General features: G+C 43.1%; 1 protein-coding gene across 5 annotated transcripts in view; it reads right to left on the bottom strand.

Moving 5' to 3' along the window:
- Positions 1-26965, bottom strand: part of ctnna2 (catenin (cadherin-associated protein), alpha 2) — a 1331223-nt gene that overhangs the window by 628909 nt on the left and 675349 nt on the right. For all 5 annotated transcript variants that reach the window (XM_059650313.1, XM_059650312.1, XM_059650318.1 and 2 more), the window contains exon 8: positions 6587-6667. In XM_059650313.1, the coding sequence (XP_059506296.1) occupies positions 6587-6667 (81 nt within the window). The remainder of the gene's footprint in view (positions 1-6586; positions 6668-26965) is intronic.

Below are 26965 nucleotides of genomic sequence, written 5' to 3'. Positions count from 1 at the left end.
TTACCTAATAAACTTAGATGTTAGCATTTTGTAAATGATGCACAAAAACTCCCAAATCCCCCTCTGTTGAGATATCTGCAGTCCTTCTGTGTTTAAATAATAATATTCAGCTTCTCTATTCTTCCTGCCAAGCACATAACCTCACAGGTTCCCACGTTACATTTCATCTGCCAAGGTTTTGCCTACTCACTTAACCTGTCTACATCTCTCTGTTAACTCTGTGTCATCCTCACCACTTGCGCTTCCTACCTATTTCTGTGTCATCTGCATAGTTGGTGATAATATATTCACTTTCTGTCATCCAAGATATTCACAAATAGGCATTGTGAAGAATGAGGTTAAGGAAGGAAATGTGGTGGATAATGTCTGTGTAGATTTTAATAAAGCATTTGACAAAATATCCCTCTAAAGCAAAATACTGCAGATAGAGTCACAGTATAAATAGATACGGAAACAGACCCCTCGGTCTGACTCGTTCATGCCAACAAAGTTTCCAAAACTTTTCAAGCCCTATATGCCTGTATTTGGTCCATATCCCTATAAACCTTTCCTATACATGTACCTTCCCAAATGTCTTTTAAAAAAATGTAACTGTACCACCTCTACTACTTCCTCTGGCAGTTCATTCTATACCCGCACCACTCTTTGTGAAATAAGTTGCCCCTGAAGTCCCTTTTAAATCTTTCCCCTCTCACCTTAAACCTATGACTTTAGTTTTGGACTCCGCTACCTTTGGAGAAAGACTTTGTCAACTCACCTTGTCTGTGCCCCTCATGATGCTATAAATCTCTATAATATCACCCCTCAGCCTCCCACGCTCCAGAGAATCAAGTCCCAGCCTATTCCCCTTCCCGCTATAACTCAAACCCTCCAGTCCCAATAACATTCTTATAGTATTTTCTGTACCCTATCCAGTTTAATAACAAAGTGTGGAGCTGGATGAGCACAGTAGGCCAAGCAGCATCTCAGGAGCACAAAAGCTGACGTTTCGGGCCTAGACCCTTCATCAGAAAAGGGGGAGGGGGAGACGGTTCTGAAATAAACAGGGAGAGAGGGGGAGGCGGATCAAAGATGCACAGAGGAGAAGATAGGTGGAGAGGAGACAGACAAGTTAAAGGGGCTGGGATGGAGCCAGTAGAGGTGAGTGTAGGTGGGGAGGTAGGGAGGGGATAGGTCAGTCCAGGGAGGACGGACAGGTCACGGGGGCGGGACAAGGTTAGTACGTAGGAAATGGAGGTGTGGCTTGAGGTGGGAGGAGGGAATGGGTGAGAGGAAGAACAGGTTAGGGAGGCAGGGACGAGCTGGGCTGGTTTTGGGATGCGGTAGGGGGAGGGGAGATTTTGAAGCTTGTGAAATCCACATTGATATCATTGGGCTGCAGGGTTCCCAAGCAGAATATGAGTTGCTGTTCCTGCAACCTTTGGGTGGCATCGTTGTGGCGCTGCAGGAGGCCCAGGATGGACATGTCGTCTAAGGAATAGGAGGGGAAGTTGAAATGGTTCGCAACTGGGAGGTGCAGTTGTTTATTGCGAACCGAGTGTAGGTGTTCGGCAAAGCGGTCCCCAAGCCTCCGCTTGGTTTCCCCAATGTAGAGGAGCCCACAATGGGTACAGCGGATGCAGTATACCACATTGGCAGATGTGTAGGTGAACATCTGCTTGATGTGGAAATAACATCGTTCATCTCACAAGGCTACCAAAATTGTATGCAGCAATGCAAACAATTGCCTCACCATTGTCTTATTGAGGAATGAAATAAAAATAGATGCTTCTAGATCTGCGGAATTTCTCCAGCATTTACTGTTTTGATTTCAGACCTTGAGCACCCAGTTTTTTTTTCTTGCTTTTGTACTAACTCCTAAAAGGCTGGTTAACAAAATTTTGTCTGAAGGAATAGGAGTTTCAGTAAAAGGAGGAAAAATAAATAAATGGCTGAAGGACAAAAAATAGCAAATCATGGTAATTTTCTTTCAGAAGGTAGAATTCTTGTCTTGAAAAGGTGGAACAAGCAGAGGTATTGTGTATTTTAAAGGCAGAGGTTGATAGATTTTTGTTAAGCAAGGGATGAATCAGCGATAAGTGGGAATCTGGACTTTCAGGTTAAAGAAGCAGGGGTTATTCTCTTTGGACCAAAGAAAGTTCAGGGAAGAAGTGATAGAGTTGTTGAATATTATGATAGGCTTAGTTCATATAGTCAAAAATACAAGGCGGCTGTAAAAACGAACACTTTGTTTTCTACCTAGGAAACGCCAATGGCCTGAATTTGTTGTGAAAGTGAAAGGAGCTGATTGCAAAAGGAAATTGAGTGGGCACATCAAAATTAAATAACTCATGAGTTATAGGGATAGAATGGGAAAATGGAACTGATTGATCCATATAGAGAGCTGGCATGGACTTGACAAGCCGAATGGTCTCCTTATTGGTTCCAATAACGCAAAAAGGTGTATATAATCCCCTCCTCTACCTCAAGTTCCTATCCAGCTGGGGAGGTGAGTTGGGGGAGAATTGGTGTGGTGGTGGAGTGGGCTGCATAAGCAGCCTGGCACCTTTGACTACCTGTGCTGCTGGGGGAGGGGAGTGAGTTATATGTGGCTGTAATAGGCAGCACCTCCTAGGTCATACCGTCCACTCTCGACTTTATCTCTCTCACCATGGCCTCTAAAACCCGACTTCATGCCCCCTCTACAGTCAGCCTGCTGGGGTCCACTAGACGATCCATGGAATAAACTGAGCTCCTCATTTTGAAGGATTTGATCATGGCTTTGGTGGGATTACAGAACTGCTGACCAAGTAGAAACTCCCTGTCTGAGGACTGAAGGGTCCAATCAGAACTAGTTATGGTTGCACTCGTGTGTTAGCCCAACTGGGCAGCTGGATTTCCGCGAAAGGACTTTGCAGTCAAGGAGGCAGGTAATCCAACAAAAATCACCATTACAATTAGGAGCTTACTTTTCCTATTTATATTCTTTTCCTCGACATTCCAGTTGAAATTTCCCTTCAACCTTCTCAAATTTCCTATTCTGTTTCGGAATCATAGAGCTTTTACAGCAATGGAAAGAGGCCCTTCATGTCCATATTTGTCATTAAACTTCCTTCTGTTCTGATTCCAGCACTTGGCCTGTAACATGGAATACTATGGTACTTCAAATACTCTTCTAAATAGTTCATAAATATCTTGAGGGTTCCTCAAGAGTTTGATAGAAATTAGGAAATGGCTTCTATTCAACTTGTTAATTCACATAAACATAGCTCACACAAACTGAAAAAAAATTGAAAACAATTGTGGATAGAAAGATGTGTGCAATAGCTCAAAACACTTGGCTGACTTGGTTTCCTCTTGATCTATTCAGCAACTACTTCATAACTGCACTGAACATGTGGTGTTCTGGCTGAGGGTGTCTTTGCCTGAGACACCCTGCACTCGAGGACCAGGTACACTGTGGATACATAATTAACGACTTCTTGAGATCAATTCCAGTGGAGAGGAAGCACAAACTATCCAGGTATATCAGTAAATTTTTGAGATAAGACCCTGGAAAGTGACAAGCCTGAAGTCTCACTTCAAAATTCTCCTCAGCATGGTGCAGCATTTTACACAAAAAACCAGAAACCAAACAATTTAAGAATGGGCATGATTAAAGGAAACCAATATTAAAGGAGGCCAATGCTAAATGAAAACAGCACACGTGTGAAAGGGGATTTAGGTCCAAGAAACATATTTACCTCGTGCAGACTTATGCTTTTCAACACTGACATTCAAGAAAACTTGAAACAAAGGCTGTAGAGATCCTAGTTTTCAAGCTAGAACGTAGTGATATTCAACCTATACATAGACGTGCCAGATATTGATGCAAATTCGAGGAAATGTAAGCATCTGGCTAAATATACCCCGGTAAGCTACATGTAGCTTCCGATTAACTTTCAAATCATGTGAAAGCTTTGGTCTACTATAATAAAACTGTCATTTTAACAATGATGTAAGATGATAAATTTTCAATTTCCTTTTGACACACTTTGGGTCAATAACATAAAGAAAAATCAATGAGACATTTACAGTGCTTCTTAATGAATTGATGTTCAAATTACATCAAATGTTAAGACACATACCAGAAATACTATTTAACATTTGTAGTAGCTAAGCATATTACTCAACATTACAGCAGTCACTTGTCAGCAACCAACTTCTGAAATTCATAATCAGACCACCAAAAGTGATTGGTCTGCACTCAAGTAGTCTTTCGTTTGCACATTGAAAAGGATATAAAACTCAAGGTTTGACTGTACAACTAGTCTGAATAAAATAGTCTCAATCAAGAGGTTGCTTTCTCAGACGGATATTCTAGCTACACATTAAAAAAAATCAAACTTTAATTGAGCTACGTTGAAGCAGAGCATATCTCATTCTTAGATTGCTAAGTACTTCCATGATCGTGTTTGGTAAATTACTACCTTAAATTGGCAGCCTATTTATTGGTAAAGATCGTAAAGGAATCTATCTGCCGTGGTGCTCATGCATTTCCAACATCCTGGCCTTCATACCCTTAAGCTCCAGTTAGCCTAACCAAAGTACATTTAGCTTAACATGTGCACGCATTCTGTCTAATGCATCCCCACTAAAGATTACAGGATAAATGCAAAAGAACTTGATTTATCATCAAGTGTATCTCAAGCATGTGTTTACTCTATCAGACTGAGAAGCTCAAGAGCCGGGTTTCCCAGGTCATCCTCTTGAGTAATAAGGCTATATCAAATTTGCAAGTATTTGCTTGAAAATAGAGCCAGTCTTGCAAGGTTTGGTGTCTTCTCAGAGCTGGTCTTTTCTGTGTGAACTCATTTCCCTTCACGATTAATGTTCCATCACTCTGCATGCCAACCATTAGTTCCACATCAGATCCTGACTGAGCTGGGGAGAGGAGAATCTCGCTGTCAGGATCCCTTGAAACCTGGTATGCAAGCAACCTTGCTTCACTTCAAGAACAGCTTCACAACTTTCTCCCAAGGATCTTGGAAACAGCAGGGACCAGCGCACATAAGTTCATAATATTTTGGAACAGTGTAAATGAAGTTACAGCATGAAGCCATGTGACATCTTGCAATTCAGACCTGAAGCCAGTTTTGCTTAGCTGTAGGAAGGATAGATTCTCAATGCTCTTAGAATAACCAGGAGTTACCAGTAAGTTAAGCTGCTCTTTAGCAGCCTGCAAGCTGAAGGATTTAATTTTCCTGTCGTACACGTTGCAATGAGATTAGAAGTAGGGGACGTGGTTGACAATGTTGGCTTCAGAACCTTAGCAAATGTCAATTCCACCTATGTATCAGCATCTAATAAGGAAGCAAAGCTGAAGTTGAGGATTCAGTAGGAATGGGATTAAGGCAGCAGAATACACCTCTCATACAAGCTTGATGTTTGGGACAAATAAAAAAAAGGCTAAAATGTGTGAAGATGGGCAGAATGCTGGGCTAGCACGGGGATTAAGGAATGTTTGGTTTGCTTGGCAAAATGGAGCAGAAATCAGCAGTTTGAGCCATGCAGTCTAGACATTTATGATGAACAGAATATTGAAATATTATTTGAGGTGAAAATGAAACTATTTAAGGAGGTGGTTGGTAAATGGCAGGGGGTGTTGCCAACTAGAACAAGATTCAGAGTTCAACATGCCCAAAATGGGACAGTGTGTTACCAAATAAATATAACGGTCTACAATTAAATTTAAAATTTTAGCCATACCATATATATTCTAAAATGCAATTTTAACAAAAAGGCAATTATACCATTCCAGGATTCATGTAATATTTTCTGTTTGCATTATAAATATTGCTTGCAATTGGAACTTAGCAATTAGACAATTTCTTTGTAAGTAAACTAACGGATATTGCAGCATTATGTCACATCCTAAACTAATGTAACTGCAACTAATTAGGTTGAACTGGGAACTGTCATCTTTTGGATCATACCTGTCTTGTTAGAAGATGATAACTCTTCTGTTAGGCTTCCGGTCCAACCTTAGAAAACACATTTTACCATTGATGAGGCAATAAGACCATTTTTCTAGCTTTCCTGCCTTTCTTAAGTATTTCCAGGACAAACGATCCATCATTGTATGCAACAAGGTGTAATTCCTCAAATCATTGTGATGTTTCAGTTCCCATGCTCTTCAGCCTTATGACCTCTGTGAGTGAGACTCTATGACTCTGTGCCAATTACTGCAAAAATCAGAGTGAGTGCGCTCCAAGAGAGACATTAAGCCTGTTCGTCTGTAGACAGGTCACTGAGGTTAAATGACAGTTTCCCAGCCCTTTCCATAACCCAAGTGGTTTAAGTGCTGAATCACTTTGGAATATAAAGATAGCACAAGAATAATTTAAAGATGTTTCCTGGCCCTAAAGAGATATGTGGCACTGAAGTGAAGACTGCAATCTTTTTCTCAAGCAGGAGATGGAGGAGGGTGTCCCTACTCTCAAGAATGATATTTGAAATTACCTAATACTTAGGCCAATTTTACAAAAAAAGTCAAGTCTCCAAAGTACAGTCATTCAACTATCACCAGACATTCTACATTAAAGGCAGAAAACTGCAGACAGCATACCTGCCGTCGTAGGTCCCTTGTTTTCTTTGTCATTTTCTCAATGGCAGCATTAAGCGGGTCACCTTTCTCCTTCCTTCCAGTCTGAAACAAGATAACACATTTTATTTAGAAGCTTGATTGAAGAATGTGACATTGAATCTTGCAAGCACTGTTGTTTTGTTTATTGTCAAATATCCAGATGCGACTGTAAACCTGGAGAATCTATTCAGAATTGTTTCAGCTTGCAGAACATTATCAGTTGCACACAACAAAAAAAAAGTTGCCTGGGAATTATTCTGTGTTAGTCTGCTGTATTTTGCTTAACATTTTCATGCGATTATGTCAATGTTCAATACTGTACAGCAGGTTGCCTCCTTAAAAAGTCATGGGAATGATTTTCAAGGACTAATGGGTGCATGACTTGTGGTGAGCATGTACTTTTATGCAGTTGATCAACACATCAGTTTGTGGGCATCATCTTGCCATTTTCAGAGTAATTTTGAAGGAATGGATTTAAAACAGCTACCTTTCTACATGAGGGAGGAAGCTTGTGTAGGTAATGTAAATTTGAATTAAATCAGAGGCCAGCTGGAAAATTTCAGCTTGCCTGCATGGTTCTTCTGGCATCAGATGCATGGCACTGGCTCCCGGACAAAAACAGTAAGTTCAGAACTCCAGGTTGACTCATGGTTGTGGCTGTCTGCTGAATCAAAGTTACCTCCTATCAGAAGAGATATCCTCTCCACAAGGGTGATCCAGATATGTGGTTATTATCTATTTCAAATATGTTAAATATCTAAATATATTAGATCCTCAAGATGGTGGCGACCTCTTCCTGTATCTCTCTTTCTTTCTCTCACTCTCCTCTGACTGGCAATAGTAGAATGTATCTTCTGCATCTGGAGGGTCTCCTATTGGCCCTACAGTTTTAAGAACATGCCTGTCATTCCTAATTGGTGAGTGCATGTTATGACCACTAATTGCCCAATTAATGAAAATCTATGTCAGGTAACTGTTTCTAAAACAGTGAGGACTGATAACACCCATGTGGCTTTGCCATCAAGGTCCAATGCCATTAAGAATTCCACCCAAGAGTTCACATCTGAATTTGTACAATTAAGTTCCAATGGGGGTTCCCAACATCCACTAGAACATTGGGGAAGACCCTGTGGAAATTCCAGAAAAAGGCATTGGTCATGTTTGATGACCACGGAGTTGATGTGGAAATTTTCCCTTTCTTAGTAAAAAAAGGCCTTTTCTTCCATTGACAAACTGTTACAAAAAACATAAAAGGGAAAATGTTAGATGCTTTGTCACAATTTGGTCACTAATAGTGGATTAAAGGATGATCATTTAAAAAATACAAAGGGCTGTGGGAGAAAACAGAAAAATGGTGTGCTGTATTTAGAGAAGCTCTATGCAAATTGAAAGAGAAAAAATTCATACTCTGTTTTAGTATTCTACTAATAAGACAAAACTCTACAAGGAAAAAAATAATAATTGCCAGAGTAAAGGGTCAGATATAGCCCATGGTTATAACACAGTGTTCTAAACAGTAGTTAGACAATCAAATATTAGACACAACATTTTTATGCACTTATCAATTGCCCCATTGCATGTACAATATGTGCATTATTGATGTGGGAGTTGAGGCCAGGCTCGGTAAATACTGATCATTGAGTATTGATCTGATTGAGGGCCATTCTATTCCTACCTGTCCACTAGTAAACTGAGCATTGTTATATTCAGTGGATTGTATGAAAATAAATAAGATAACTCAGTGAAAGTACGTTTGTTTCCAATGGCCAACGATATAGAAATATTCAACATTATTGTAATTTGATTTTGCATAAATTTTCATCGTCATAGTGCAGAAGAAGGCTATTCAGCAGAGTTTTCTTGTGCCAGACCTTGCAGACCTATCCAACTAGTCTTAATCATCTGCTCTTTCCATGACATAGGAAGGCATAGGAAGAGAAATTAGGCCATTCAGCCTATCGAGTCTGCTCCACCATTCAAACATATCTGATAAGTTTCTCAACTTTTTCCTTGTAACCTTTGATCCCCTTGATAATCAAGAACCTATCTATCTCTGTCTTAAAAATACTCAATAACCTGGCCCCGTAGCCTCTGGTGGTAATGAATTCCGTAGGTTCACCACTGCCTGGCTGAAGAAGTTTCTCCTCATCTCTGTTCTTAAGGGTCTTCCATTTACTCTACAGCTGTGCCCTTGATCCTAGTCTCTGCTACTAATGGAAGCATCTTCCCAATGTCCCCTCTGTCCCAGCCATTCTAAGTTTTAATTAGATCCTCCCTCTTCCTTCCAAATTCCATTGAGTATAGACCCTGAGTCATCAAATGTTCCTCACATGTTAAGCCATTCATTCCTTGAATCATTCTTGTGAACCTCCTCTGGGCCCATTCCAGGGCCAGTACATTCTTCGTGAGGTATGGGGCCCGAAACTGCTCACAATACTCTACACATGTGGTCTGACCAGACCCCTAGAAAGCCTCAGAAGTAAATCTCTGCTTTTATATTCTAGTCCAATGTATTTGCCTTCCCAACTACCGATTCAACCTGCAAGTTTATCAGAAGTAGATCCTGGACGAGGACCCTAAGTACCATTGCACATCAGATTTCTGAATTTTCTCCCCATTTAGGAAATTGTCTATGCCTCTATCTTCCTAAAAAAGTGCATGGAGTCACACTTTCCCACATTGTATTCCATTTGCCACTTCTTTGGCCATTCTCCTAACCTGTCTAAAACCAGCTGCAGCCTCCTCACCTCCTTAATGCTACCTGTCCCTCCACCTACCTTTGTATCATCTTCAGACTTAGCCAGAATGCGCTCAGTTCCTTCATCTAGTTCATTAAGGTATAAAATAAAAAATTGTGGTCCCAACACTGACCCTCATGAAACACCACTCATCACCAGCTGTCATCCTGAGGAGGGCCTTTTTATTCCCATTATCTGCTTTCTGCCAGACATTCAATCTTCTATCCATGCCAGTCCCTTGCTTCCAACACCATGGGTCCTTATCTCACTCAACAGCCTCCTGTGCAGCACCTTGTCAAAGGCCTTCTAGAAGAAGGAGTGGAAAGATGGATTAGCATGTTTGCGGATGATACGAAGGTGGGTCGCGTTGTGGACAGTTCAGAGGGCTGTTCTAGATTACAAAGGGACATTGATAGGACACAGAGCTGGGCTGAGAAGTGGCAGATGGAACTTAACCCTGAAAAGTGTGAGGGGATTCATTTTGGAAAGAAAAATTTGAAAGCAGAATATAGGGTTAACGGAAAGATTCTTGGCAGTGTGGAAGAGCAGAGGGATCTTGGGGTTCATGTTCACAGTTCCCTTAAAACTGCCACCCAGGTGAATAGAGTTGTTAAGAAGGCGTATGGTGTATCCCCTGGTGTATCTTATGCCCCTCAGTCTGATTACTGTTTGGAGATCAGTACATAACTCCGATTATGGTTGTTTTTTTACCTTTGCTGTTCCTCAACTCTACCCAAACAGATTCTATATCACCTGACCCTACATCATTTCTTGCTTTTGATTTAATTTCATCTCTCATTAATAAGGCTGCCCCACCCCCTCTGCCCACATGCCTGTCTTTTTGATAAGATGCATGTCCTTGGATATTCAGCTCCCAGTAATGATTCTCTTGTAGCTACGTCTCCGTGATGCCCAACACATCATATCTGCCAATTTTGACCTGTGCCACAATCTCATTTACCTTATTTTGTGTACTGCATGCATTCGGATACAACACCTTCAGTCTTGTATTTACTGTTCCTCTACTCATTGTCATCCCTTTATCCTGTGTGCTTCAAGTTTTATTCCTTTCCCTTTCCAAACACTCTGATCTATTTTGTGTACTGGAGACTTTCATAGCTGCTCCTGGGTTCTCCTTTCTTTTCATTGTTTTGCTCCTTTTCCATGCAGTTGAATACGACCTCACTGATGCTAACCTGCTGCTTTGTTTCCCATTGGCCGTTATGCTTCTTGGGGTTCTTCTCTTCCCTCCCCCAATGTTGCCAGTTTCCCTTGAAAGATGTAATTTGCTTCTTGAGATTCACTCAGCATGAAGATGGACCCTTCAGTGAACTAGTCCACACCAACCATGTTCCCAACTGAACAATTCTCACTTGTTTGCATTTGGACCATATCCCTTCAAATCTTTCCTATTCATGTACTGAACCAAATGTGTCACAAATGTTGTAACTGTACCTGCATCCACCACTTCCTCTGGCATCTCACTCCATACGTGAACCACTCTCTGTCTAAAAAAAGTCACATCTCATGTCTTTATTAAAATATTCTCCTCTGACCTTAAAAATGTGCCCACTGGTTTTGAACTCCCGCATCCTAGGAGAAAAAAGAACACTTGTCATTCACCTTATCTATGGCCCTCATGATTTTATAAACATCTATAAGGTCACCCCTCAACTTCCTACACTCCAGACAAAGAAGTCCTAGCCTATCCAGCGTTTTTACATAACTCAAATCCTCCATTCCTAGCAACATCTGCCTTCAATTATTTATCTAATCCCTTTTCGGACTTACAATGTAATCTGCCCACAATCAGTCTTCTGGCAGCGTACACCAGATTGTAACAATTTGCTGTGTAATGAACAAAATTTCCATATGTTGTCCCGGTTCATTTTCTAATTGTCTATGACACTACAACGCTAACTTCCAGTCAAGTGGCTAACTTCCATACTTGCCAAATTGCCACGGTTAGTCGAAGAGAACAGGGAATTAATTGTTTTCAATCACAATATTTAATTGCCATTATGGTGTGAACTGGAAGTAAATTTGAGGCACAATGTATTTACTGAAGGTGTAAGGTGTTTTCCCCCGAGTAGGTGAGTCCAAAACTAGACAGCATAGGTTTAAGATAAGAGGAGAAGAATTAAAAGGGAGCTGAGGAGGGTAACTTCTTCATGCAGAGGGTGCAGCACGTATGAAACGAACAGCCAGAGGAGGAGGAGGAGACAGGTACAACATTTAAAACACACCTGGATGGGTACATGAATAGGAAGAGTTTAGAGGGATAAGAGTTAAATGTTGGCAAATGGGATTAGATCAATTTAGGATATCTGGTCGGCACAGACAAAGTAGACAGAAGGGTCTGTTCCTTGCTGTCTAACAATGTGGCTTTTTTGTGAAACAGCTGCATCATTAATTTAAACTGCTTCTTTAAACAAATTGAGCCTGCTAACCTGTTAGCTTGTGTCATGTCTGTCTCATACTTTCTACAGTCAGTGCTACTTCCAACAAATCCCTATTATTCCAGAAAGATCATTTCTGCGACATCTACAAAGCAGAACAACACATAACTTTGCATCAAACTGTCAGTCCCAAGAGAATCACTTTCTGTCATTCCAAATCCGTCTGATACTCTTATGCAAACAATGTAGAGAAAAATAATTAAAAATTAATATACTGAGGCTGGTACTCTCTTTTGCACATCATGTCCCTCAGTACGAAATCTGTGCCACAAGCCCATAAGCAATTGACTTTGGGTTAAAATATTCACAAACAATTAGAAACAAAAGTTTATTGCAAGAATTTTTGGCCACTTGCTGCAGTCTGTGAGAAACAAGCCTGTGGACAATATCTTTTTAAAATAGGTATGCAACAGCAGAGATGATGAGCCAGTTACTGTGTAATATGACCAATTATCAGGGATATATTCCTTTTTTTGGCTAAAAGGATTAACTTAGGAACCTAATTATCAATAGAATTAAGAAATGCCAATCAAAAAGGTAAATGAGATTCTGCGTAACCTGACGTATTTGGCAGAAAACTAATTCCATAAACAGACACCATAATTCACTTTGCACACGTGACAGATATAGTACAATTTACCCAACATCTATTTATCGTGAGCACAAAAATTGCCTTTCATAAGGACTTTTGAAGTAGGATCAAGTGTAAAGCCTGTGGCCCTTTGAGCTATTTTATCATTTCAGTGCTGTTCAACATCACCACGACTTTCCTTCTCCACTCGTCAGACCATGAGATATGAGAACAGAATTAGGCTATTTAGTCCATCGAGGCTGCTCCATCATTTGATCATTGCTAATATGTTTCTCAACACTATTCCCCTGCCTTCTCCCCATAACTGTTGATCCCATTACTAATCAAGAAGCTATCTACTTCTGTCTTAAATAGACTCAACAATTTGGCCTCCACGGCCTTCTGCAGCAATGTGCTCCAAAAAATCGCCACCATCTGACTAAAGAAATTCTTCTTCATCTCAGTTCTAAAGGTTTATCCCTTCACTCATGCCCGTGAATCCTAGTTTCTCCTACTGGTGGAAACATCTTCTCCATGTCCACTCTATCCTGGTCTCTCAGCATTCTGAAAGTTTCAATGAGAATCCCCCTTCATCTTTCTAACCTCCATTGAGCGCAGACCCAAGCCATGTGTACAATCGCTCATCATGTGGCAAGCTCTTCATTTCTGGGGTCAATCATATCAGTCTCCTCTGGATTCTCTCCAACGTGAGCACTTCCTTCCTTAGATTAGGGGCCCAAAGCAGCTATTAACATTTGAAATATGATCTGACCAGAGCCTTACACAGCCTTAGCAGCCCTCTCAAAATGAATGGTAATACTGAATGTTTCCTCCTAACTCCCAAATGATCCTGCATGTTAACCTTAAGACAGTCTTGAACCAGGACTCCAATGTCCCCTCAAGCTACAGATTTTCAAATCCTCTTTCAATTTAGAAAATAGTCTATGTCTGTATTCTTCCTTTAAAAGTCCATAAACTCACATCTACAACACATGATTCCCAAAAATAATCTCTTGACGTTATCAGCTGAAATGATTCCACAATATAATGCAGTCAAAGTTTTCAGTACTATCGTTGGAATGTTGCCAGGGCCCAGAGCCTCTGCAGAATCCAATGGCTTCAGCATATGGAGTGAATCAAGTTTGCATGGAATCCACATTACAGAATATTTGAACAATGCACAATCACCAAATAATGCATACATATAACCTTATACTGGTTAGTGGGGGTGACTTCTCTCAGTACAATTTTTAGAACACTGAGCTTCTTGAGACATTTGCAACAAAATCTGAACAACATTCAGGATTCTGTTGAACATAGGTAAGAAACATTCATGCCATAGAAGAATAAGGCAATGACCATCTTCAGCAGGATGGAATTGAACCATCTCTCCTTGACATTCAATGTCATTACCAAGGCAGAATTCACCACTAACAACAATTTAGGAGCTACCATTCACTGGAAACTGAACTGGGCCAGATAAGTACATGCCATCGATAAAACAATAAGATGTAGGGACAGATGTAGGTCATTCAGCCCATTGAATCTGCCTCACCGTTTAATGTGTTCATAGTCGATTTAATAACGCTCAACTACATTTTCAAGCGTTTTCACTGTAACCCCTAATTCCCTTACTGATTAAAAATCTGGGCAATCTCAGCCTTGAATATACTTAATGATTCAGCCTCAACAACCTTCTACAATAAAGAATTCCACAAATTCACGTAGAAAGATAAAATTCTTCATCATCTCTGTTTTCAATGCACAACTCCTTATGCTGAAATTATGCCCATGGTTCAAGACTGAAGTTTTAGATTATCCCATAAGTGAAAATAACCTCTCTGCATTATCCTTTCAAGTAACCTAAGAATCTTTCATGTTTCAACAAGATTGCGTCTCAATCTTCTAAATTCCAGTGAGGGCAGGGCCAACTTACTCAGCCTCTGTCCATGAGACAATTCTTCCAAAACCAGTTTCAGTCCAGTGGACATTCTATGAACCAGCCATGCCAGGATATCTTTTTTCAGAACACTGTTAGAGCACTTTTTTATTCATTCATGGGATGAGGGCATCTCTGGCTAGGTCAGCATTTATTGCCTGTCCCAATTAAAAGTGAAACACATTGCTGAGGCTCTGGAGTCATGTGTAGGTGAGACGAAGTAAGAATGACTGTTTCCCTCCGTAAAGGACTTAAGTAAACCAGCTGAGTTCTTCCGACAACTGGTAATGGATTCATGGTCATCATGAGACTCTTAATTCCTTTCTCATTGAATTCAAATTCCACCAACTGTCACGGTGGGATTTGAACCTGGGTCCTCAGAAGTTTACCTGGGTCTCTGGCCATTGCTTGAATGTCACCCCATCCAGACCCTTAACATTCACTCCCTTCACCAGGCACACAGTGACAGCAGTCTGTACCATCTACAAGATGTACTGGACCAACTCATGAAGAATCCTAAGACAGCACCTCCCAAACTTGTGATCTCCATGACCTAGAAGGATGAGGGGACAGATGACTGCGAACACAACCCCCTGTAGGTTTCCCTCCAAGTCACACATTGTAGTTGCAAGTTAGGACACTACTGTACCTTCACTGTCGCTCAGTGAAAATCCTGGAGATCCCTTTCTGATACCACTAAGGCTATACCTACACTTAAGCCATCACCTATTGCTCATCTCTTAAGCACCCATAAGAAGATGTTAGTCAACTGCCTTCTTGAACCACTGCAGTCCCTGTTGAAACAAAAACAGAATTTCAGTTTGAGAAATTCAGCATGTCTGGCTTTCATGTATTTGGGCGAGGGAAGATAAGGGTTTCTGTGAGAGGTTTGAGGGTGAGTACACTATCTCCTCCTCCTAGTGCACAAGATTAGTTCAAAGAAAGGACAACTTTAGGATTTACCTTAGCTATGGCATACTACCATCTCGGTTCAGCTGTTGAATATCCCATAGTTCTGGCCTTCATCCACTTAAAAGTTAAAGTTAAGTTATGCTGTCAATAAAATCATTTGGCTGGAACTTTTGCAAGCCTTTTTATGTGAGGCTTATCAATGACATTATCGTTACACTATGCCAGATTCGAATCGGACTAGTTTAGATCAGATTTCTTGATAGCAATGGTGTAATCATTCCTCTGACAGGGGGAAGGAGCTTTAGCATCATAGTGTAATAGAGATACACAGAATGGAAACAGACCCTCCAGTCCAACTCATCCATGCTGACCAAATAGCCCAAATAACTCTTGTCCCATTGGCCAGCATTTGGCCCATATGCCTCCAAACCCTTCCGTTCATATACCCATCCACATGCCTTTTAAATGGTGTACTTGTACCATCCTGTACCACTTCCTCCAGCAGCTCATTTCATACATGCACCACCTTCGATGTTGCCCCTGAGGTCCCTTTTAAATCTTTCCCCTCTCTCCCCTCCGGTTTTGGATGGCCCCACCCCAGGGAAAAGACCTTGTCTATTTACCCTATCCATGACACTCATGATTTTATAAACCACAATAAGGTCACCCCTCAATCACTGACCCTTCAGGGAAAATAGCCCCAGTCTATTCAGGTCTCCCTATAGGTCCAGTTGTCCAATCCTGGCAACATCCTTGTAATTTTTTTTCAACCCTTTCAAGCTTCACAACATCATTCCTATAGCAGGGAGACAAGAATTGCACACAGCATTCCAAAAGTGGCCTAACCACTGTCCTGTACAGCCACGACATGACCTCCCAACTCCAATACTCAATCCACTGACCAATACAGGCAAGTGTACCAAAACCTTCTTCACTATGCTATCTACCTGTGACTCCACTTACAAGGAATTATGAACCTCCACTCCAAGATGTCTTTATTAAGCAACAATCACAAAGACCTTACCATTAAGTGTATAAGTCCTGCCCTGATTTGCCTTTCCAAAAGGCAGCAAATCATATTTATCTAAATTAAGCTCCATCTGCCACTCCTGAGCCCAGTGGCCCATCTGATCAAAATCCCTTTGTATCTTCTTCACTGCCCACTACACTGCAAATTTTGGTATCATCTGCAAACTTACTGACAATATCTCCGATGTTTACATTCAAATTATTTACATAAATAATGAAAAGCAGTGGACTCAGCACTGATCCTTGTGGCACACCGTCACAGCTCTCCAGTCTGAAAAAGTGTTCACCTTCAACTGATATTCAGGCTGACATCTGTCTCCCCCTTTCTCAGTTGTCTGCCCATTAGAACAACTTCATACGTGGCCTATTTAAGTTTCTAACTGTATCCATCCCCCTTTAGAAGATGATTAAACTGTAACAAAAATATCCAAACAAAATGTTGTGCCCGCTCCTCATGGTGAGTTTTGTGGTGGGGACACTTAATCAGTCAGCAGGGAACTTCATTTCCATCCTGATTATGGCTTTGGTTGGAAAATTTCCATGGCCTCATCTTGCCAATTTCGACAAGGGAGCCTCCAAAATGTCCACTTTCTTCCTCAACTGAGGATTCCCCAACTCCATTGTCAACAGCGCCCTCAACCAGTTTTGACCTATCTCCCGCACTTCCGTCCTCATCACTTCCCTTCCGCAACAACGATAGGGTTCTCCTTATCCTCTCCAACCATCCCACCAGCATCCACATCCCCAAGATCATCAGGCACCATTTCTGCCACCACCAGGAACATATTCCTCTCCCCTCCCTATCCGCTTTCCACAGGGACCGTTCCCTCCGGGATACCCTGGTCCGTACTTCCTTCACCTCCAACACTTCCCCACAGCCCTATGGCACCTTCCCCTGCAACTGGCGAAGGTGTAAAACCTGCCCATTTACCTCCTCTGTCCCCAGTATCCAAGGGCCCAAACATACTTTCCAGGTGAAGCAACACTTCACTTGAACTTCCCAGAATCAAGTCCACTGCATTTGCTGCTCAAAGTGTGGTCTCCTCTACATTGGGGAAACCAAGCGCAGACTTGGCGGCCGCTTCGCAGAATATCTATGTGCTGCACACAAAACAAACATTCAAATATGAGTTGCCTTACACTTTAATGCACTACCCTGCTCCCTGGCCAAAATCGCTGTCTCTGGCTTGGCGCAGTGTTCCAGGGAAGCCCAATGCAAGCTGGAGGAAAACACATCATTTTCCGCTTGGGGACTCGACTGCCATCCAGACTGAATACTGAGTTCAATAATTTAGGACCTGAACTTTCCCATGTCCCAACCCACTACCCTACTCATCAGAGATAACAAAGTGTGGAGCTGGATGAACACTGCGGGCCAAGCAGCATCTCAGGTGCACAAAAGTTGACGTTTCGGGCCTAGTCACCCCACACATCAGGCCTTGTTATCACTTAGCCTGCCATTACACACCCTCTGTTGTTCATCACTAACAGTCCCCATTAACTATTCATCCTCCCAGCCAGATCATTAGCACCTCCCTTGTCTGTCCAACTGTCTTTCTCTCTCTTTGGGCTCTATCTCATTGTTTACTGCCTACACATCACACCTCTCTATTTTCTGCAGATAAACTGATGTTCTCCCAGCCACCATCAGTTCTTAGAAAGGGTCACCTGACCCGAAACGGTAACTCGCTTTTTTGCTTCAGAGATGCTGCCAGGCCTGATGAGCTTTTCCAGCAACTTTATAAATGTTATCCATCCTGGCTACAGATAACGAAAAAGTGTTTAGTGATTTCCAAAGTTGCTGTTGTTAATTGTTCTATATTTCACTTCATTTTATAAACACTTGCTACACAATCATCAATTTTAAAGAAATGAGTGCCAATTATTTCATCTCTCCACTGTACATTAATCCTACAAAATTAGAGTTCCTCCTTTACACTGTAGTCTGTCTAACTCTTAGGAAACTTGAAGATTGAAGGCTTTTAGAGGAGTTTGGAGGAGACCTGACTAGGGTTGAAAGCAATATTCGTTTTTTCTAGAAATGAGTTATTTCAGAAAAGTCAAAGGAAGCCAGGTTGTTCAACAAAAAAAATTTGTCTGTGAAACTTCCAGAAATCTGAGAGTTATTTGAAGCTGAGAAAGGCTAAGCTCTCAGGTTTGTAAGTTTTCACACAAGCAAATTGAGGGATAGGATTTATGACCATCTGGAAGAGCATAGCTTGATTAAATGCAGTCAACATGGCTTTGTGAGGGGCAGGTCATGCTTCACAAAACTTATCGAGTTCTTTGAGGATTGACTAGAAAAGTTGACGAGGGTCGAGCTGTGGATGTGGTGTATATGGACTTCAGCAAGGCATTTGATAAGGTTCCCCATGGTAGGCTCATTCAGAAGGTCAGGAAGAATGGGATACAGGGGAACTTAGCTGTCTGGATATAGAATTGGCTGGCCAACAGAAGACAGCGAGTGGTAGTAGAAGGAAAATATTCTGCCTGGAAGTCAGTGGTGAGTGGTGTTCCACAGGGCTCTGTCCTTGGGCCTCTGCTGTTTGTAATTTTTATTAATGACTTGGATGAGGGGATTAAAGGATGGGTCAGCAAGTTTGCAGATGACACGAAGGTTGGAGGTGTCGTTGACAGTATAGAGTGCTGTTGTAGGCTGCAGCAGGACATTGACAGGATGCAGAGATGCGCTGAGAGGTGGCAGATGGAGTTCAACCTGGATAAATGCGAGGTGATGCATTTTGGAAGGTCGAATTTGAAAGCTGAGTACAGGATTAAGGATAGGATTCTTGGCAGTGTGGAGGAACACAGGGATCTTGGTGTGCAGATACATAGATCCCTTAAATTGGCCACACAAGTGGACAGGGTTGTTAAGAAAGCATATGGTGTTTTGGTTTTCATTAGCAGGAGGATTGAGTTTAAGAGTCGTGAGATCTTGTTGCAGCTCTATAAAACTTTGGTTAGACCGCACTTGGAATACTGCGTCCAGTTCTGGTCGCCCTATTATAGGAGAAGATGTGGATGCTTTGGAGAGGGTTCAGAGGAGGTTTACCAGGATGCTGCCTGGACTGGAGGGCTTATCTTATGAAGAGAGGTTGACTGAGCTCGGATTCTTTTCATTGGAGAAAAGGAGGAGGAGAGGGGACCTAATTGAGGTATACAAGATAATGAGAGGCATAGATAGAGTTGATAGCCAGAGACTATTTCCCAGGGCAGAAATGGATAACACGAGGGGTCATAGTTTTAAGCTGGTTGGAGGAAAGTATAGAGGGGATGTCAGAGGCGGGTTCTTTACACAGACAGTTGTGAGAGCATGGAATGCGTTGCCAGCAGCAGTTGTGGAAGCAAGGCCATTGGGAACATTTAAGAGACTGCTGGGCATGCATATGGTCACAGAAATTTGAGGGTACATACATGAGGATCACTGGTCGGCACAACATCGTGGGCTGAAGGGCCTGTTCTGTGCTGTACTGTTCTATGTTCTAAGCAAACGTCATAATTCACAGGATAGAAACAGGAAAAAACCAGTACAATTAAACATACGTGGAACAGTCCCTCTTCCGCACCTACACAGGCCCCAAACCCCACCTCTTCCTCCGTTACATTGATGACTGTATCAGCGCCGCCTCTTGCTCCCCACAGGAGCTCGAACAGTTCATCCACTTCACCAACACCTTCCACCCCAACCTTCAGTTCACCTGGGCCATCTCCAGCACATCCCTCACCTTCCTGGACGTCTCAGTCTCCATCTCAGGCAACCAGCTTGTAACTGATGTCCATTTCAAGCCCACCGACTCCAACAGCTACCTAGAATACACCTCCTCCCACCCACCCTCCTGCAAAAATTCCATCCCCTATTCCCAATTCCTCCGCCTCCGCCGCATCTGCTCCCACGATGAGGCATTCCACTCCCGCACATCCCAGATGTCCAAGTTCTTCAAGGACCGCAACTTTCCCCCCACAGTGATCGAGAACGCCCTTGACCGCGTCTCCCGCATTTCCCGCAACACATCCCTCACACCCCGCCCCTGCCACAACCGCCCAAAGAGGATCCCCCTCGTTCTCACACACCACCCCACCAACCTCCGGATACAACGCATCATCCTCCGACACTTCCGCCATTTACAATCCGACCCCACCAGCCAAGATATTTTTCCATCCCCAGCCCTGTCTGCTTTCCGGAGAGACCACTCTCTCCGCGACTCCCTTGTTCGCTCCACACTGCCCTCCAACCCCACCACACCTGGCACCTTCCCCTGCAACCGCAGGAAATGCTACACTTGCCCCCACACCTCCTCCCTCACCCCTATCCCAGGCCCCAAGATGATTTTCCACATTAAGCAGAGGTTCACCTGCACATCTGCCAATGTGGTATACTGCATCCACTGTACCCGGTGTGGCTTCCTCTACATTGGGGAAACAAAGCGGAGGCTTGGGGACCGCTTTGCAGAACACCTCCGCTCGGTTTGCAATAAACAACTGCACCTCCCAGTCGCAAACCATTTCCACTCCCCCTCCCAATCTTTAGATGACATGTCCATCATGGGCCTCCTGCAGTGCCACAATGATGCCACCCGAAGGTTGCAGGGAGAGCAACTCATATTCCGCTTGGGAACCCTGCAGCCTAATGGTATCAATGTGGACTTCACCAGCTTCAAAATCTCCCCTTCCCCCACCGCATCCCAAAACCAGCCCAGTTCCTCCCCTCCCCCAACTGCACCACACAACCAGCCCAGCTCTTCCCCTCCACCCACTGCATCCCAAAACCAGTCCAACCTGTCTCTGCCTCCCTAACCTGTTCTTCCTCTCACCCATCCCTTCCTCCCACCCCAAGCCGCACCTCCATCTCCTACCTACTAACCTCATCCCACCTCCTTGACCTGTCCGTCTTCCCTGGACTGACCTATCCCCTCCCTACCTCCCGACCTATACTCTCCTCTCCACCTATCTTCTTTTCTCTCCATCTTCGGTCCGCCTCCCCAGCTCTCCCTATTTATTCCAGAACCCACACCCTATCCCCCTCTCTGATGAAGGGTCTAGGCCCGAAATGTCAGCTTTTGTGCTCCTGAGATGCTGCTGGGCCTGCTGTGTTCATCCAGCCTCACATTCAATTAAACATAAAGATTTGATATAAAGATGTAATTGCTCTGGATTTGATGCACTGTATCATGATGGTGTTGAGGAATAGACAAAACTTTGTTTTACTATATGTTTTAAAGCTTTTCCAATAGTGTTCTGTATCTACAAAACTAGGAAAACAACAAACCAAGCTTTGCCTTTCATATAAAAATTGTCTTTCTGTTGTTAAATAATTTTTTTCAGTCTTGTGTGACAATGTTTCAGTAACCAAACACCACGTTCACTAAAATAACAGAAAACTATCTCTCAGGCTGCAACTCATTGTGGGATCTGACTTATTTAGCGGTACCATCAGCTGGGATAATAACTTCAGGAGATCGAAGAACTCATCGGCCGGCAGATTGTTGAAAAGTGCAAACGTAGCAGGGTCGTTGTTATGGGTGACTTCAACTTTCCCAATATAGATTGGAACCTCCTTAGTGCAGATGGTTTGGATGGAGCCGTTTTTGTCAGGTCTGTTCAGGAGGGTTTCCTTACTCAGTATGTGGACAGGCCGACGAGGGGGGAGGCCATTTTGGATTTGGTGTTCAGCAATGAGCCAGGACAGGTGTCAGATCTCGTGGTGGGAGAACACTTTGGCGACAGTGACCACAACAGCCTCACATTTACCATAGCCATGGAAAGGGAAAGGAGCAGTTACCAGGGGAAGATATTTAACTGGGGACACAATCAGACAGGAGTTGGGAAGTACAGATTGGGAGCAATTGTTCCCAAGGGGCAGAAAGGGCACAGCAGACATGTGGAGGCTGTTTAAGGTGCAGTTGTTGCGAGTGATGTATAAATTTGTTCCCCTGAGACAGGTAAGAAGGGGTAAGATTAAGGAGTGGTGGATGACAGGTACAGAGGTGCTTCTTGTCAAAAAGAAAAAGGCAGCGTACGTAAGGGGGAGGAAGCAAGGGTCTAGAACAGCTTTATAGGATTACAGGCTTGCTCGGAAGGAGCTCAAAAGTGGACTGAGGAGGGCCAGGAGGGGGCACGAGAAAGGCTTGGCAGGAAAGATTAGGGAGAACCCGAAGGCATTTTAATCATACATGAGTAATAAGAGAATGATCAGGGAGAAGGTAGGGCTGATCAGGGATAGCATATGGAACATGTGCGTGGAGTCTAAGCAGATACGGGAAGCCCTAAATGAGTTTTTTGCTTCAGTTTTCATGAAGGAATGGGACCTTGTTGTGAATGAGAACTTTGAAGAGCAGGAAAACAGGCTTGAACAGATCAAGATTGAGGAAGTTGATGTGCTGGAAATTTTGGCAAACATTAAGATTGATAAGTCCCCAGGGCCAGACCAGATTTGTCCTAGGTTGTTCCGGGAAGCAAGAAAGGAGGTTGCTAAGCTGCTGGTGAAGATCTTTGCTTCCTCGCTCTCCACGGGATTTGTACTGGAAGATTGGAGGGAGGCAAATGTTGTTCCTCTTTTCAAGAAAGGAAATAGGGAAATCCCTGGAAATTATAGACCAGTCAGTCTTACGTCTGTAGTCAGCAAGGTTTTGGAAAGAATTCTGAGGGATAGGATTTATGACTATTTGGAAAAGCATAGCGTGATTAAAGGAAGTCAGCATGGCTTTGTCAGGGGCAGGTCATGCCTTACAAATCTTATTGAGTTCTTTGAGGAAGTCACGAGACAGGTTGATGAGGGTCGAGCAGTGGATGTGGTGTACATGGACTTTAGCAAGGCATTTGATTAGGTTCCCCACGGCAGGCTCATTCATAAAGTCAGGAGATATAGGATACAGGGTGATTTGGCTGTCTGGATTCAGAATTGGTTGGCTGACAGGAGGCAGAGAGTTAGATGGTAAGTATTCTGCCTGGAGGTCAGTGCTGAGTGGTGTCCCACAGGGCTCTGTTCTTGGGCCTCTGCTCTTTGTAGACTTTATAAATGACTTGGATGAGGAGGTTGAGGGGTGGGTTAGTATGTTTGCTGATGACACAAAGGTTGGAAGTGCCGTTGATAGTATCGAGGGCTATTGTAGGCTTCAGCGAGACATTGACAGAATGCAGAGCTGGGCTGAGAAATGGCAGATGGAGTTCAACCTGGAGAAATGCAAGGTGATGCATTTTGGAATGTCGATCTTAAATGCTGAATATAGGATTAAAGGCAGGATTCTCGGCAGTGTGGAGGAACGGCAGGACCTTGGTGTTCAAGTGCATAGCTCCCTCAAAGTTGCCACCCTTTTGGATAACGTTGTTAAGAAAACATATGGTGTTTTGGCTTTCATTAACAGGGGGATCGAGTTTAAGAGCCGCGAGGTTATGCTGCAGCTCTACAAAACCCTGGTGAGACCACACTTGGAATATTGTGTCCAGTTCTGGTTGCCCTATTATAGGAAAGATGTAGAGGCTTTGGAGAGGGTGCAAAGGAGGTTTACCAGGATGCTGCCTGGACTGAAGGGCTTGTCTTATGAGGAGAGGTTGACTGAGCTCAGACTTTTCTCTCTGGAGAGAAGGAGGAAGAGAGGTGACCTGATCGAGGTGTACAAGGTAATGAGAGGCATGGATAGAGTCGATAGCCAGAGGCTTTTCCTCAGGGCAGGACTGACTGCCACGAGGGGTCATAGTTTTAAGGTGTTAGGGGGAAGGTATAGAGGAGACGTCAGAGGGAGGTTCTTCATCCAGAGAGTTGTGAGCGCATGGAATAGTTTGCCAGTGGTAGTCGTGGAAGCGGAGTCATTTGTGACATTTAAGTGACTGCTGGACATGCACATGGACAGCAGGGAATTGAGGGGAATGTAGGTTAGGTTATTTCATTTTTGGATTCGGATTATTCCAGTGGTATCCAGTTAGTTGATTTCTTGGTCTGTCACCATAGCCCTGCAAATATTGTCTTTTAAGCATTTATTCAATTCCTTTTTAAATGTTGTTATTCAAGCTGTATATTCCAAATTCCAAAGTCACAAAACCATACTGAATTCACTACTGCAAAAAGCACTACTTCTCAATTTTCCTTCTCAGATAATTTCACTTATAGGATGCACAGAGCGACTGGCTTATATACAGTCATAGAGTCAGAGAGACGTACAGCATGGAAAAAGATTCTTTGGGCCATCATAGTGATCCCGACCAGATATCCTAAATTAATTTGGTCCCACGTACCAGCATTTTGCCCGTATTCCTCTAAACCCCACCTATTCATAAACCCATCCCGATGCCTTTTAAATGTTGTCATTGTATCAGCCTCCACCACTTCCTCTGGCAAATCATTCGACACACATACCACCTTCTGCTCAAAAACGTTGCCTTTTACGTCCTTTTTAAATCTTTCCCCTCTTATCGTAAACTTACGCCCCCTAGTATTGGACTCTCCTAGCCCAGGGAAATGAATTTTTCTATTTACCTTATCCATGCCCCTCATGATTTTATCAACTTGTATAACGTCACCCCTCAGCTGCCGATGCTCCAGAGAAGGTAGCCCGAGCCTATTCAACTTCTCCCCACACTCAAACACTCCAACCCTGGCAACATCTTTGAAAGCCTTTTGTGAGCCTTTTGAATTTCACAACATCCTTCCTATAGCAGGGAGACCAGGATTGCATGCAGTATTCCAAAAGTGGCCTAACCAATAACCCGTACAGTTGCAACATGATGTTCCAACTCCTATAATCAATGCACGGACCACAATGGCAAGCACACCAAACACTTTCTTCATTATACTATTAATTTGTATAATCTCTGACTTACAGAGTCATATCACACAAAACAGACCCTTCAGTCTAAGATAATAACATGTGAGGCTGGATGAACACAGCAGGCCAAGCAGCATCTCAGGAGCACCTTCAGTCTAACCTGTCCATACCTAACATAATCCCAAACTAAACTAGTCTCACCTGCCTGTGCCTGGCCCATATCCCTCCAACAATGTAATTGTACCTGCATGCACCACTTCATCAGGAAGTTCATTCCCATGTGAACCGCCCTTTGTGTAAATAAATTGTCTCTTATGACTTTGTAAAATCCCTCTCCTCTCACCTTAAAAATGGGTCCTTTAGATTTGTGTTCCCCATCTTAGGGAGAAGACAAGCACCATTAACTCTACCTGAACCTTTCATTATTTCATAAACTTATTGGTTAAAAGCCACAGATTACAACAAAACATGGGAGTAGGCCTGAGGGTTGGAGGTGTGGTGGTTGTGGCAATGGTTGTTCTTTAAGGCTTGAGACGTCTTTTATTACTGTAGAGGAAAGGGCAACTCCTTCCTTTCCACAAGTACGATGGCTTTTCCCCAGATATTCACACATGCAAAGATATTCAGAATTAATCAGGTAATTGTTGGTCGGCAGGAGGCCTTTGTCATTGATCTATGGTCACCATTCACAAATCCAATTAGCTACTTGTTACAAACTAAATCACTGTTCATACCTTGGCTCCAGCAAGTCGACAAATATTCTTCCCATGGTGCGTTAACAGGCAGTAAAGTAATAGCACTTGCAATGAGTGTCAGATAGCTTGCTTTTAAAAATGCAACAATTGTTTCCACAGATCTTGGATTTTAAAGCTGTATCAGAGATAATGGGAACTGCAGACGCTGCAGAGTCCGAGATAACGAAGTGTAGAGCTGGATGAACACAGCAGGCCAGGCAGCATCTTAGGAGCACAAAAGGTGATGTTTCGGGCTTAGACCCTTCATCAGAAAAGGGGGATGGGGAGAGGGTTCTGAAATAAATAGGGAGAGAGGGAGAGGCGGATCGAAGATGGATAGAGGAGAAGATAGGTGGAGAGGAGACAGACAAGTTAAAGGGGCGGGGATGGAGCCTGTGGAGGTGAGTGCAGGTGGGGAGGTAGGGGCGGGATAGGTCAGTCTGGGGAGGAGGGACAGATCAAGGGGGCGGGATGAGGTTAGGAGATAGGGAATGGAGGTGCGGCTTGAGGTAGGAGGAGAGGATAGGTGAGAGGAAGAACAGGTTAGGGAGGTGAGGATAAGCTGGGCTGGTTTTGGGATGCAATAAGGGGAGGGAATTGTCAATTGTCAGGAAAACCCATCTGGTTCACTGATGCCCTTTCAGGAAGGAAACTGCCATCCTTACCTGGCGTGGTCTATGTGTGACTCCTGACCCACAGCAATGCAGTTGGCTCTGAATTGCCCTCTGGGCAATTATGCGTGGGCAATAGAATGCTGCCTAGCCAGCAATGCCCTCATCCCATGAATGAATAAAGAAAAAATTGTAATCATTATTAATTGTCATAAAAACTCATCGGGATCACTCATGTCCTTTAGGGGAGGAAATCCATTATCCTTAGCTGGTCTGACCCACATGTGGCTCCAAATCCACTGAAATATATTGTGCCTGAAATGCCCCAAGCCAGCCATTTAGTTTAAAAGGCAATTCTCTATTTGGATATGGGCAATAAATGCTGATGCAGCATTGTCCATTTGACGAACAAATAAAAGGAAAAATTGTGCACAGAAAATGCAAATTCTTTTCTATAACTTGGTTCAAGCATAGACTTTATCAGTCCGTGGATGAACAAGTTACTGGCAATAATTTGCTCAGTGCTTATTGGCAAACCACTGACATCATCTTGAAATGGACAGGGCATGAGAAGGCTATTTTACAAGATCCGTATAATTAGTCATATAG

This window comes from Stegostoma tigrinum, chromosome 1 (assembly GCF_030684315.1).
Source record: "Stegostoma tigrinum isolate sSteTig4 chromosome 1, sSteTig4.hap1, whole genome shotgun sequence".
NCBI lineage: Eukaryota > Metazoa > Chordata > Chondrichthyes > Orectolobiformes > Stegostomatidae > Stegostoma > Stegostoma tigrinum.
The sequence above is the reverse complement of the archived record's forward strand: the minus strand, read 5'-3'. Positions and strand labels throughout refer to the sequence as shown.